At 42.6% G+C, this 15119-nt stretch overlaps 1 protein-coding gene across 1 annotated transcript in view; it reads right to left on the bottom strand.

The window, feature by feature from the left end:
• RORB (RAR related orphan receptor B) overlaps positions 1-15119 on the bottom strand; it is a 191198-nt gene that overhangs the window by 10871 nt on the left and 165208 nt on the right. Inside the window, exons 8-9 of the mRNA XM_026518832.4 lie at positions 13711-13821; positions 10368-10480 (exon numbers count right to left, since the gene is read on the bottom strand). Coding sequence (XP_026374617.1) covers positions 10368-10480; positions 13711-13821 — 224 coding nt within the window. The remainder of the gene's footprint in view (positions 1-10367; positions 10481-13710; positions 13822-15119) is intronic.

Raw genomic sequence — 15119 nt, 5'->3', positions numbered from 1 at the left:
GAATTTGGGAGATCACTGGCCCTTGCTTCCTCAGGGAGGCATTTAAAAAAACTCGTGGGGGAATAGCCACTTATAATTGCTAGATTTATATATATATCATGTGGGATGTGATTTTTTTGAGTTCAAATACCCAGAAGACAGCGTTTTATAATAATCTAAAATGTCCACAGTTTGCGAAATGCTACATAGGTCTTAAGAGATGAATGATTCTAGCTTTTAACATATTTATAATTTGGGAACACTTAGAATTCATGATTTCATGTCAAAATTAGCTTAAAACCAAATGTCATTGTGATCAAATTACTGTTGGAATAAGATGTGTCCTCCTGTAGAGAACACTTTCACAAAAGATAAGCCTGATAGTTCATATATCTGACCAAAGGTACACTTGAAAGTGATGATAAAATAAAATTAAATAAACCCCATCTAATCACCAATTAGGCTCATGTGCTCCCTACCCTATTCAATAATAAGAAACCATCTCAGCCTTTGAAGTAAAAGAGGAAATAGATAATTAGTTACTTTGTGGCTCTTCAAAATCAGAAATTTCCACTTTCATTAAGTTTCCTTTTAACAACTAATGACTGTATAACCACACTATGAGCAATTCAAAAACAGCATCAGGATTAGAGCTGTTGACATATTCATTAAAGGGATCTAGAACACATAAAGAAATTTGGGGTTCAGACTTTCCATTTCCACGACTGTTTAATGATAAGGGTAGAAATGAAAAATGTGAAATCTTTGTTTATAGAATGGATGTTAAAGTTTAGACCGAGAGTCAAGGCTTTCTTTCCAACAGGATGTTACTTGAACTTGCAGCAGGGACTCTGCTAGACACCAAAGTGCACAAGACAGCATGGTTCTGGCTTATCACCTGCTTGTGAAGACAGATGTGAATAATGGCATCACGCAGTCAAAAGCAGACTGGAAAACTGCGGTGGGCGCCATGCAGGAATGGGCTAGAAGGGGTAGAGAACAGAACGTTCTGTTGTCAAGGCTTTCCTGAGAAAGCACCACGTAAGCTGAGCTCTGACGGGAGAGTGGGAGCTGACTAGGTGCTGGGGTACGTGAGAGGCCCTGGGGCCATGTGTAACGGCACTGTGGTGCTTGGCGCGTTGGAAGAACAAAGCAGTGAGTGAGCACGTTTGATGGAAAAGCAGAAGAGATGGGCATGGCCAGTGTATGTCAGTCGACGTTAAGTCTCTTTGGAAAGGCTTTCAGCAAAAAGAGAGATGATCAGAATCGCATTCTGAAAGAGCCACTTTGGTCCAGGATGGAAAACTGTCTTTTCTATATTTTCATAGGTAAAGAGTATTCCAGGGTCCACGTCACTGAAGTCCCTTGGGAAATCATCCAAGCTCTCTCAACCAGCTGGTTCACACAGACGAAGACTACAACAATTTGGAATACTTCTTACACATTACAATCTCCCTGAAATAGCTATTGAATGCACAGAGGCTTTGAAAGCTTTCTCTAATCATCTGCGGTTGAACTGATGATACGCAGAGCTCCGAAAACTTCCAGATGCGATTCTATAATGACTGTCAACCTTTACTCTGCCTAAGAATCACTGGGGTGCTTCCTAAAAATGCAGATTCCTGGAATCTACCCTTAGGGACTCTGTGTCAGTAAGTCTAGGTGGCGCTCAGCCTCCATGTTGGAAACAAACATCCCCTAGGATACGGATGGACTGCGTCTATGGGATGGACATTAAAACAAACAAAAAACCCCAAACAAACCAAAACTACAGAAGTTCAAATCTTATAAATTGATAACTGATTTTCAAAATTGAAAAGTAAATTCTGTATCATATCTGAAACAGTCCTGTGAGCTGAGTGGAAAGTTAGCTCCTTTTCAGGAGGCAGAGAAAGAACTTATCCTCAGGGGAGATTCCATTTGCTTAGCTCTATTAGTTTGGTGGGGGACAAGCAATAGAATTCGGAAGTGCCCTAGGGTGCACAAATACACCATAGAGAGGATTCACCTAGTGATAAAACAAAACAAAACCTATGGGTTTTAAATCCTGATTGCTTGGGTTTGAATTCTGTGCCTATTTACAGCTGTGTGATCTTGGGCAAGTCACTTAACTTCTCAGCTTCGTTATCCATCAGACAGTCCCTACCTCAGAGGGTTGCTGTGAGCCAACAAAACTGTCAACTGGGTCAACACAAACTGTCCAGAGCTGTGCCTGGCACATGGGGGCGATATATGCCTTAGGCGTTATGCTTCCATTCCCACATAATGCTTCCTTCAAGGAGAGGGACAGTCAAGGCCATGCTTGCTTGGCCCAATGACACAGGGGGCAAGAACCCAACTGAACCCTTAACCAAGCACCGGAAATTGAGTCATGTGTTAATGCGTGGGGAAATCAGCCATTTACTTTTGTTGAAATGAAAAAGCAAAAAATCATATTGATTTTCATTTTCTTGTAGCAATTAAAGTAACCCGCTCATTTAATTAACCGTGATTTATAAAGTAGAATCCTATTTACTACAATTCTTAAAGCATTTTTTTGCTCCTTTAGTGAAGGGGAGGAATTGTCCTCCTATGCGTTAATTTCTCATTAAATGCATAAGAGGACAACCCTTCCATGGTTGCTCATTTGCATTTGGAAATATTAACTACGTATTCAGTTTTGGAAAGTGAATAAGGACTCTTGCTTCTTTCCTTCCCCAAACTGGGGTTCAAGGAACATCTGGTTCAGGACCTACTTCTTCCCTCTTTCATGGGATTTGGATCCTGTCTCTGCTGCTCACCTGTATAATGGGCCGGATGATGAGAGTTGCTTTTTGTGAAGAGCACTGGGGGCCGCATGAGCAGAGAGCACCAAGGAAGGCAAAGAGCCTCCTTACCCTGTGTGCTCTTGGAGGAGGCTGATTTAAAGGCGTCCAATCGGCTGCGGCAAGGGAAATGCTGACAAGGGTATCCATCACTCCGGAGGCATGAAGGGCCAGGAGGGCATGTGGAGGCAGTGGCAGCACGAGTCAGAGCCCAGAAGGGCCTGGCGGAGGAAGCAGCAGGCAGTCACTTACTGCTCATTAATATTATGTACTGCAGCTGGGGGACCCCCATTTCAAAGGGAGCTCAGAACAGCCTCAGCGGCAGTTAATGGCTCAACAACTTTTTAAACAGCTGGGGAAGTGATCCAGAAGCACTTGGAGATGGAGGGGGTAGTCGATTTCAAACCATCATGAAATTTCTTCCTGTTTAAATAATCCCCATCGCAGGAGTAGACAGAGGGTCTAGCAAAAGACATTTTCACATTCATCTCTCTCTTATGACAAGCACTTCTTGTAAGAAGGAAGCGTCAGCTTATACCTACGGGGGTCTACAAGAAGAAAAAGCAGCTGTTGGAGAAGAGATAATAATCCTATGCTTCTTTCCAGAGGATGGTTTTATGAGAAAACCCACAATTTTATAACAAGTACATTTGATGTGGAAAAATGGAACATGCAGAGGCTAAGACTAGTGATCTTGTTCATAGGGGCTTCCAGGCCATCAAGATACCCTCCAGCCTGAAGCAGGACGCCAACAATGGTTTGACCAAACTGGAGGAAACTTCAGAAGCACTGATAAAAACTGGGCACATCAAGTGAGGCTAAATACATCCATTTCTCATGCCCATTCACTTTTCTTTTTTGGGTATTTGTCTAGCTAAACCTGGACACTGGGATTAGAATTGTAATATTGAACTTGAAATATCTGTCTGGTTGTAAGACCCCCTGCCCTTGCTGACCCCATCCTTGGCATCGATGCTGAACTGGCTGGATAAAGTGAGAGTGAACACTGATTCAGCTGGGACTGGGATCTGGAATCGGGCTGAGAGCCAGCAAGTTACTTTCTAAATGTAGAAGAAACTACAAGTAGTCTAAGAAGCTAAGAGCTAGCCACATTTCACCATGTGGACCAGGGAAGCAGAGTTAGCTGGTATTCAAGGAGGGAGAAGAACAAAGGAGATGCCTCAAGAGAGATAAACGTGAGATGGAGAATTATGAAGGCTTCCCGATTCCTAGTTCTAGTGCCTTCCTGAATGGTGGCTGCAGTTTCATCCTTAGGTCCCAGGAGATCTCTCTCCATTCTTTTCTTTTCTTTTTGCTTACGCTAGTGTGAGCTGGTTCCTATTACTTGTTACCAAAGAGTTCTAATGAGTACATCAACTTCTGACTTGATGCGTGAGGAGTCACATCAAGACCTTTCTCTCTCTCTCTCTCTCTCTCTCTCTCTTTTTTTATTTGAGATAGAGAGGGAGAGAGAGAACACAAGCCAGGGAGAGAGGCTGAGGAAGAGAGAAAGAAGCAGGCTTCCTGCTGAGCAGGGACCCTGATGCAGAACTCGATCCCAGGACCCTGGGATCATGACCTGAGCCGAAGGCAGACGCTTAACCAACTGAGCCACCCAGACACCTCAAGACCTCTCTTCTTACTTACAGACCATTAGTCTGATGCAGAACCCCTGGAATTTCTGGGTGGTAGACATGCAACGTTATGCCAGCAAACTCGGAACAACTAAAATGTACCAAAATAATCTGGTCTTTCACAGGAACTCTGCAGGGAAACTGCCCGACGCCAAGACCATATGTGATCAATGTCTTCCGTCTGGCATCTGGCACGAGCACACGCTCGTGTGCTGAGGTAGAAAACGGCCCCAGGACAAAGCTACGCTTCTTGAGTATGGATTGGGAATTTATACTCTTGGGTGGCATGCTGAATTGTTTTCTATAGGTTTGCCTATCCTTGGGTTATTTTAAAGCATAAAAGCCATTGTGAGGAAGCCCGAGAAGCCTGAGCGGGGCTCCTGGGGTGCCCGGTTTCACCTGGGCACTGGCTATATGGTTACCTTCGTGATCATTCACTGAGCTATCTGCTCACGATTTAAGAACTCTTCAGCACGTGTTCTACTTTTAAAAAGCATAGCAATTTCGAAGTACGAAACAAGTCCCTAGCCAAGAAGAGGAATGGGGAGGCTCGTCACTCAGGTAGGGGCTCCTCAAGTGCTCACTGGATAGACTGCTCTTCAAGATCAAATGGACCCCAAATCCCCGGAGCCACCTGCTAAAAATTCTAGTACACTAGAATTGCACCTAGTGGCTTGCAAGAAGAAAGCAGGCTTTAGACAAAACCTTCCATTACCAATCAGGACAGGGCCTATTTTGATCTCGTTGAGAAAGTGATGAAGATCAATGGAAATGACCTTGTGCAGTTCGCATGGATCTCTCAGTCGGTATCTGCTCCACAGGCTCTTTGCAAATCGACATGGTTGTTTTGTTTTTTGTTTTTGTTTTTTTTCTAAATCTGTATCAAAAGAGCACCATTAGTGTCACAGTGACCAGGGACGATTTCTTTCCGGTAAAATTTCAATTTATTAACATGTGAAATAGGGCTGTCTAAGCCTTCCATCTTGTAAGCTTTGATTTAGTAACTTAGTTCTGTTATAACAGAAGGAGAAAAGTCCCTCTCTATGTCGGTGATGAAGTTTTGCTATTGTAATGCTAGAATCGGGTGTAGGAATGAAGAAGTTAGTGTATCAGTTGGCTTGTACTTCTCCCAGCTCAACCCATCACAGTTCTCCCTAGGAAGGCTGGAACCTTCCAGAGCCGAAAAGGAGATGAACCTCAGAGAAACAGATTTGTCACCACATGGTGCGGCCGTTCTTTTTGTCCAGGACAGTCTCTTTCCACAGTTGACTTGAGCTCTCCACTGTGTTTTCATTAACATGGTACAACCTTAGACTAATACCTTATGGATGAGGGGATGTGGTGGGACATCTTCACAGGCAACAAAGGCTTAGAAAGAGTGACTGCTCAGAATGGCTAAAATTAACAAGTCAGGAAACAACAGATGTTGGTGAGGATGTGAAGAAAGGGGAACTCTCTCACGCTGTTGGTGGGAATGAAGCTGGTGTGGCCACTCTAGAAAACAGTATGGAGGTTTCTCAAAAAAGTTAAAAGTAGAGCTGCCCTATAATCCAGCAATTGCACTACTGGGTATTTACCCAAAAGGTACAAACATAGTGATTTGAAGGGGCACACGCAGCCTCATGTTTGTAGCAGCAATGTCCACAACAGCCAAACTATGGAAAGAGCCCAGATGTCCACTGACAGATGAATGGATAAGATGTGGTATATATATACAATGGAATATTACTAAGCCATCAAAAAGAATGAACTCTTGCCATTTGCAATGATGTGGATGGAACTACAGGGCATTATTCTAAGCAAAATAAGTCAGTCAGAGAAAGACAAGTGCCACATGATCTCACTCATATGTGGAATTTAAGAAACAAAACAGAGGATCATAGGGGAAGGGAGGGAGAAATAAAATAAGCCAAAAACAGAGAGGGAGGCAAACCATGAGAGACTCTTAACTATAGGGAACAAACTGAGGGTTTCTGGAGAGGAAGTGGGTGGGGGGATGGGGTAACTGGGTGATGGGCATTAAGGAGGGCACTTGATGTAATGAGCACTGGGTGTTGTATGTAACTGCTGAATCACAAAACTCTACCTCTGAAACGAATAATACAGTATATGTTAATTAAATTGAATTTAAATTAAAAAATTTTTAAAAAAGAGTGACTGGAAGAGAGAGAGCCACAGGGGTCAAGTAATAACTTTCTGGCCATCCAGGAATAGGAGGAAAGAGAGGTGTGAGGGAGATACTGAGCTTCAGAATAACCACTAGACTCCTCCATATCTAGAAGAATTAGAAGTTCCACCAGCACAGAACCGTGTGCTTAAAAACACCCAAAAGGGTGGTGTGGCCCATCTGTAGCACATGGCCAGGCACAAGCAATTGAACACTGTTTGGAGAAATGGACTGAAGGCATGGTACTCACTGAAGAGTTCTAGTTGTGGCAAAATAAAAACCAGCACTTGCTCTAGTCTCTGCATATGGCGGAGCGAGCAGGCTTGGCAGTCTGACTCCCACCCTGAGTTCTCCATGCCTTCCCATAGGATATGTGTCATTATGGAGTTTGCTACTTTTAAACTTCCCAGTAAAGCTTTGGGCAAGAACCCAGGAGTGTTGCATGTATTTGCAGGAGTGCTAGGAATAAATAAACAGACTACCTAACAAGATTTCATGACTCTAATTATCCAGGAGACTCAACGGGAGGGGATGGGCTGGAGAAGACTTTATCCAACAAGCCTCCAGCTATGGCCCTGACCCAGAGGCTGCGCTGAGGGAAGGGCTGGGATATGAGCAAGACGTCCAGACCCAAGCTTTGCCCTTGGCCGGGCGTGCGCCACCACACCCTGGCCCGAGCTAGATTGACTCCTTTTTCTCCTTTGTCCTCCGTCCTCTGGTCAGAGCAATAGGAATGGCAGATTCTTGTGACTTGTAAGGAAAATAAGCCCATAGGCCAGAGAACTAGATTGTCACCCGTCTCTGCAGTTCAAATATTCACTCACCCTGGCAGTGGTTCTGAACTTAATGAAAGTGACCAGTGTCATCTTTTTCCTGACTTTCCAAATCCAGGATTCAGCCAAACCTAACTACTATTCGTAGCTCAAATATACCTTATACTTTCTTACTTCTTATCATTTCCTCCATTACTTGGAAGGCCATACTCCATCTCCTCAACCCTCCAATTTCCATTTTTCAAAATAGTTTTCATCCATTAGTGATTAACTAAGTTTTGGATAAAAATTTCCCTGCCATAATAGCATTTCTTCCATCTGCGACAACAGCAGCACTCAAACACTAGACCTATTCTTGGGGTGTGCAGCTTGCTGATACTGAATGTCATTTCATCCTCAAAACAACCACATAACCTTGCCATTATCTTCAGTCACACTTTACAAATGAGGAAATCGAAGCACAGAGTTTAAGTCACCTTTCCAGGGTCACTCAGCTAGGAAGTGGTTCTGATGATTTATTATAAATATGCTACATATTATCATTATGCTATGAGGAAAGGAAACTAGATTCTTTAATAAGGCTTAAAAATAAACTAATATATTGGGATTGGAATCTTCTAGTTAATGGATACAGAATTCCTAATTTTCACACCTTCCCTACGTCCAACTTTGATCAAAAGTATAAGACACTGCCACTTGAACTTTAATTTCAGGAAATGGAAGTGGTGGAAGTGTGTTGGAGACTGTTCTTTCAGGATGAAGTTCAATGACGATGTCTGACCGCTGCCCCTCTCATCGGATGTCCGTTCCACTCATTCAGGGTCAAACTGGCTGGCACTATAAATAGTCTTTGCACATTACACAGAAGGCAGATCTACCCCACTTACTGCGGGTTTACCTGAGCCCCTGGACGTGAATACCACAGCTGGGTATGTGCACGTTCTCCAAGAGGTAGGTTTCATGATGTCGCCCAGGTTCCCCGTGTCTATAAATTACAAATATTAAGAATGGCTGCTGCTGTTTAAGAGGCATTGTGGAGGCACAGGAGCTCCGTGACTATGGGGACAGAAGGAGCGTTTCTGAAAAGATGAGACTCTGTGGTGGGATAGAATAGATTTGCTGGATGCAAATCAAGTAATTCCTTTTAGGGAGTATGGGCTTGATGAGAGGGTGAGCCTGTGCGTCGATGGCACCATTGTCCTTACGGTGTTAAAGCTCTTGAGAACTCGAGACACTTGCCTGTTCCCATCCCCCTAGTCCCAGCACTTGACAGTTTAGGAATCTAAGACTAAGACAAAGAGACTAAAACCACGCAGTTCAGGGCTGGGATCAGCTAGAATCCAGTGCTCATTCTCCTCCATGGCCCCTGCCCCTTACTTCACAGGGCATCCTATTGAAATGGCTTACAAGCAAGGGTCCACACAAAAGCCTTATATCCGCACATAACCGGTGGTAGTAACTCCAGTGAATTTTATACAAGAAACAATCCTCTTCTAACACTTTCTCTTGTTTCCTTTCTACCCCAAATACCAGGAGGTAGAAAATGGTGTAAGCAGAAGAATTTATACACTGTGTATCTCCCTTGAACCTCAAAACATCTGTACAGAAGCAAAAAGATGATAATCCTCATTACCCTCATATCAAGACCTTAATTTTAGGATGGTAGATATGGGGACCAAGGTCTTCAGGAAATCTAAAAGGTGGGAACCCCCCCCATTAATTGACCAGATGTAGTTATGGCATATTCTGCAGAGCAATTATAGAGACAGATGTGTCTTCCCACAGTCATCTCTTCTGCCCAGTGTATCCGGAAGCATGCAGAAGCTTTGCTCTCAACGGGGAGAAAACTCAGGTACAGACAGCAGGTGGTTTGTCCTTGGCCACATAAAAAGTAACCATTTCTACCAGAGAGCTATCACTGTACAGTGTAAAAGTGTCCCTCCTAGTGAGGCGTTCATCTTAACAAAATGTTATCATCATGAAACAGCATATTTAGTTCATAGAATTTTTTTATAGGAGTTCCTGTATGTGCAAAGTAATATCTGATAATATCTCAGAATCTTCCCCCTTTATTAAAAATAAAGAACTTTAAGAGCAGTGGGAGGGTTTTAATGATGATAAATACAGCCTAGGATTCCTATCATCTTCAACGCAGAATATGCTCCGTTTCCTAGTTGCTTGCCCTCTAAAAAATTCCAGTACTTAAGAAATCCAAGATACTTTAAGATCTAAAATAATGCTGAGTTTCAATCCTTAGGAAATCACTTCTTCCCCTTATGAGAGTTTTACTCTGGTAAACACCTCTTCTCAGAACTCTTCTTTAAGATCACTATTCTTAATGAAGCTGAACAAAGAAATTGATGGCAGGTTGCCTGCATTTTGCCCTTGGGATACTTCACCATTTTGAAGGAACTCCAGGGCAAATCTTGTATGAAAAAAGTAGAACTGAAGGATAATTTACAAGTAATCTGTTTAATCTTCTACTCTGGGAAGGACTCCGATTTACAACACATCTGACGAAAAACCAAGCAGTATCTACTAGAATTCAGCCAATGCCAGGGAGCTCACTACCTCACAATGGTTTATGCCTTTGTTCAGCAATTCTTATCATTTTATACTTCTTTCTGATTTTGAATAAACATCTCCCTACTCTTAAGGTTGGCCCACTTCTGACTTCTGAAGTGACACAAACTCTCTTCCTTCATCACATGTCAGTTCTGGAGACTTGATCCCTTGCTTCGAGCTTTTGTTCTTCATATAAAACACCCTTAGCTTCTTTCCTTGGTCTTCGCAGGCCTGGGGTTGAGATCCACCAATATCATCCTTCCCGAAGAAAGTCATTCTCCTCTCAATCTATTATAATTTATTTATCTGTTTTTTTAAAGGGGCACCTCAACATTTATGCATCTCTGGTAACTTCCAAAAATTGTTGCTGCTGAGAAATGCCCTTGCTTTATAACTAGTCGCTGCTTTCTTTCGGTGACAGTAGGTCGGTGCTCTGAGGACCTACCTTTGCCAAGGTCTCATCATCCAGGTGATTCTTCTGAATCACATGTTGAAGTGCAAAATAAATTTTTTCCTGAAGCTTCTGGACCTTCCGTGGTTCTATCAGCCAGGCTCGGTCTGACAAAGGAAAAGAAAGAATGAGGTAAGAAGGGCGGGGAACAAACATAAATATCTTATAAGAAATACCTGGATGGCAGTAATGCCAGATATACTGACCCAGGAAAGGAGGATGGAGGGAAAGACCCAATGTTCTAATAAAAACCAGCGTGTTGTGTATTATCTGTGACAATTTACATCTCTCTCTTTTTTGGACATATACTAGGTTCTTTCAAAGTAGAAGTTAATGACTTGTGAAGAAAATGAATTATAGAAGAAAATCTATTCTACAGGAATATTTTCAGTATTCATGATCGCCCTTCCCTTTTATAAGCTACCCTGTAATGCAAAGCATAAGCATGAATCAATTTCACAAATTCAATCTGTGTGCTCTTTTTCTACACGGCATTTTTAAGTGGTGGAGAGGATAATCCCTCCTTTCCTTTCTCCTACCCTACACTGTTTTCTTTTTTCCTTCCTATATCCCTTTCTTCACCGCCACCTCCCTTCCCTTCTTCCTAGAAGCTTTATACACCATGGTGACAAAACGCAGCCCAGCATCAATGCCTCAAGTTGGCGCTTCCATGAAGAGACGTCTAGAGTCTCCAAATGCTGAACAAATACTCATGGAAAAGAACTTGGAGATGGTCCATCTGAACACGGTTCAGGTCAGGTGAGAAACTCAATCCTGTAACCCTAGATGGGGTAAGGACAAGTCTAGCCACCAGTTAAGCAAAACCCTTACGTAAGTGAGCACAAAAGCCTTCAGTGACAATCGTCAATCAGAATAAATTAGGTTTCCCTCCCTCTCCCTTCCCTAAACTATCTGGAGCTGAGCAGACAGTGGCTTTTATGACAAGAACTGGGGGAAGGGTGGGGTCTGGCCTGAATAGAGCCTGCAGAAGCTGGACATCTGTCTTTCCTCTCTTTTTTGAAGATGGCACGAGGCCAGGGTGGCAAATGAGGTATTTGGAGCTGCACAAGTCTCTGAGCGTGGCTCTGCTACCAGGGCTGGAAGATTCTCTGGTAGACTAAGCCAAATGTCACACTTCCAAACTCAGCAAAATTTGATGGCTATAGTATGTTCTTTTCAGAAGAAGGCTCATAGTTCAGCTGATTTCTGATCTATAAACAGCAGGCTTCCCTTAAGTCTGGGGCAGTTATCTTCATGGATTGTTTGGGTTAGATAGGCCATGTCTTCAGTATTTGCTGCTAGGAATTTACTGACTTACCACAGACATACCTAACAAGGACAGTGCATTTTGCAATACTTTCTTTGAGCAAGCAGGAAGCAGAGTGAGACTGCCTCCCTCATCACAGACCCACGGGCTTAGAACGAGTCTTCTCTTTAACTATAGTCCCTGGAAACAGTCAAATGCAATGAGAAAATGGTAAAAGGAAAATTATCTGGCATGTGGTTGCTATCAGAAATAACTATTTCTTGTCACTTCTCCCATTTATCTTTGTGCTTCCAAGCCTGGGAAACTTTGTAGAGTTCAAAACAAAACAAAACACCCCCCAAACAAAAAAGCCCGAGAGGAACAACTTGATTGTAGACAGAGCCTCAGAAGAAACTCTCAGTAATAATATGCCAAGTGATAATTTCCATTTTTGAAAACGTGGTTAAATAAAAAACAGAGGCAAATTTAAAAATCTTCATAAAATTTAAAAATAAATAGATAAAGCCTCACTGATAAAAAGCGCAGAGGCTGAGGGGCACCTCGGTCAGTGAAGCATCTGACTCTTGATTTCAGCTCAGGTCATGATCTCACGGTCTTGAGATCAAGCCCCATGTTGGGTTCCATGCTGGGCTCAGAGCTTGCTTGAGAGTTTCGCTCTCCCTCTGCCCCCTCCCCGTACCCCCTGCTCACTCTCTCAAATAAAATAAAATAAAATAAAATAAAATAAAATAAAATAAAATAAAAAAGTGTAGAAACTGGTATCATTGGTAGGTATAGCTGGAATGACATGTCAATGTGTGTAATCGGAGGTAAGATTAAATTCTTCCAGCCCCACTGAAAACTATGTTAGGCTATAAGAAGAGCTCTAGTCTCTAAGATGAATTTTATAGAAAGAATGAGTCTCTTGGCCATAAAAATTATTAAGAACGTGTTCCAATAGAGAACTGTAAATGACACTGGTATCCCTTCACTCAAAATCTAACCAAGCAGAGAGCTGAGTGACTCTGAATTCTCATTCTGGTTGAAGAAGGAGCCATGTACTTATTAGGATTCTAGACATTTTTGAGCTGCCATATATTTTAAATAGCATTTCAATTGCTACTGTTCTTTTTGATCTATAAACATCACCCCTTACCTTCTTTGAAAATTTTGGTATTTTATTACATTTTAGAGCTAGATGTGATCTTTTATTTTTTTCCTAAGATTTATTTATTTATTTGAGAGAGAGAGAGAGAGAGAGCACACATGAGGGGTGGGGAGGGGCAGAGGGAAAGGGAGAGAATCTTAAGGAGACTCCGAGATGAGCGTGGAGCCCGACATGGGGCTCAATCTCAGTACCTGGAGATCACGACCTGAACCGAAATCAAGAGCCGACTGAGCCACCCAGGTGCCCCATGATCTTTAGTACAATGAAGTCCAAACCTATTACTTTATAGATGAGGAGACTGAAGCTCTGGGTGGGGGGGTCAAGTGTTTAAAGTCACAGAGATAAATGATGACAGATCCCCGTATGGGACTTCTGCAGCCACATCAGAGATTCCTCCTTTTCCAGTCTTTAGTTGGAGTCGTTTTTCCCTCTGCTGTCCTCACCTCCTTTCAAAGCCCCTAATAGTGCTAATTTTGGTGGAAAATCCATCACAAGAGGTATTTAAAGAGGAGAGGGTGTACATTTTATTTCTTTTGTCCTCATGCTGGATCTTTCATTTAAATATATTTCTACAAAGTCTCACCTTACTAGACATTTGTTTTCGATGTCCTTTATTCTTAAAATTGAAACAGAACTTAGCCAAAACTCAGGCCACCATCCATCCTCATTAATCTGTTAAGGAATACTTCTGCTTATCTGAATCTGGAGTGACCCTTACCACACACCCTTCTCTTGCCTGTGGGGCAAAATGGCTCATTTCAATGAATTTAAGGCTACTTTCCTTTGAATCATCCAAAAATATCACAAGCTTGCTAAAGAAAATTTAAATTTCTCCTGAGTACATAGGCTTCAGTAGGTGTAATCCATGGTAAAGACAGAAAAACTTTTTTTTTTTTAAAAGACAGGACCTCAGACCTCCTTACCTGGAGATATCAGAACAGCAGATGAGAACAAAGCAATTTCCTCCTCAGTGAGCTGCAAGGAACACAAATTCTTTGCAAAGTCAAATGCTTCATTCACTAGGTCATCGGAACCTTAAAAGAAGAAAAATTAAATGAGAATATCTGAGCAGAATGGGGCATTAGTAAGAGAAGTCCCATAATCCAAAGTGCATTCAAGGATTTTCACATTATGTAAAAATATTTCCAAGTTCCTAATAATTACAGAATGAGGAAATTGGGCAACATCTCGATCAATTACTGAAAGTTAACATTACCAGTGAGGGGCCAATGGGGATGATGTGTGCCCACTGGATTTATTCAACTGGGAATATATAAACTAAACCTAATCTTGTAAATTTGAAATTAGTTCCCACTAAAAAAAATTAAATAAGTGATTTGGGGATCCTTCAGTAGAGAGAAAGCATTCAGAGAAAACCGAAAACAGGGGCTAAGGGCTATCAGTCTTAGTGGCCCTGGACCCTGGCCACATAGAATGTCCAGAGGCCTCAAAGTGAGGTGTTCAAAACTTCTTATAGAACAAAGAGGAGGTAGCTTTCAAGTCAGTAACTTCCCTGAAAATCTTACTGAGGGGCAGGCACCTTCCGAGGGATGCCTTGTAGGCCAGTTGCTTAGCAGTGGTGAATTTTGGCAAAAGAATGCTTCATCCCTACACTGATCCTTGGTACATGTTTATTTTATGAGGCTGGAAATATACCCAAGTTGCTTGCCAAGGCTTTTCCTCCTTTCTTGAAAATCTAGCCTTGTAGATGACATGGGTGTGTATCAACTGCAGAAGGGAACAGTGCCAGGCGGGCGGACTTGCTGTTGGCCGCCATATCAACTGACAGCACAAAAGGCGAAAGGGCACAGGCCTGCTGTGATGCCCGGGGGCCACGTATGGAACAAATGGCACTGCCCATCGTTAAAACCTTTCCTGGCATCGGCCCATCTTTGCTAACGTTCTTATCTGCACCACGTACTGATGCCTGGATGTGAATGATACCCAACACTTCCAAAGACTGACTCTGTGGGTGCCCACCCACAGGAATGGTCTGGGGTCATTTGGGGACAGGTTGGCACCCACTCTCCCTGTGCTCCCAGAGCTTCATGAATTAACAGGAAGAAAGTCACCGCTGTGGGTGAGAAGCAAGTGAAGGAGCTCTTCTTTTGATTAAATGTCTTAACTAATGATTATGAATTTACAGAAGACACTTAGGATATCACCCATGCACCACCAGTGGTCTACCTAATATACTCTGTGAGGTGGTAAGCTAGAAGGGAAAATAAAAGTTGACCCTACAAAAAATAATCTAGAACGCATCTCAGCTCTTTCAGAACCGGTCTTCATTGATTTCTGAATGAGGTGCGGTTGATCTCAATGGGGTCTGTGG

This window comes from Ursus arctos, unplaced genomic scaffold (assembly GCF_023065955.2).
Source record: "Ursus arctos isolate Adak ecotype North America unplaced genomic scaffold, UrsArc2.0 scaffold_33, whole genome shotgun sequence".
Lineage (NCBI taxonomy): Eukaryota > Metazoa > Chordata > Mammalia > Carnivora > Ursidae > Ursus > Ursus arctos.
This window is presented reverse-complemented; position numbering and strand designations above follow the sequence as displayed.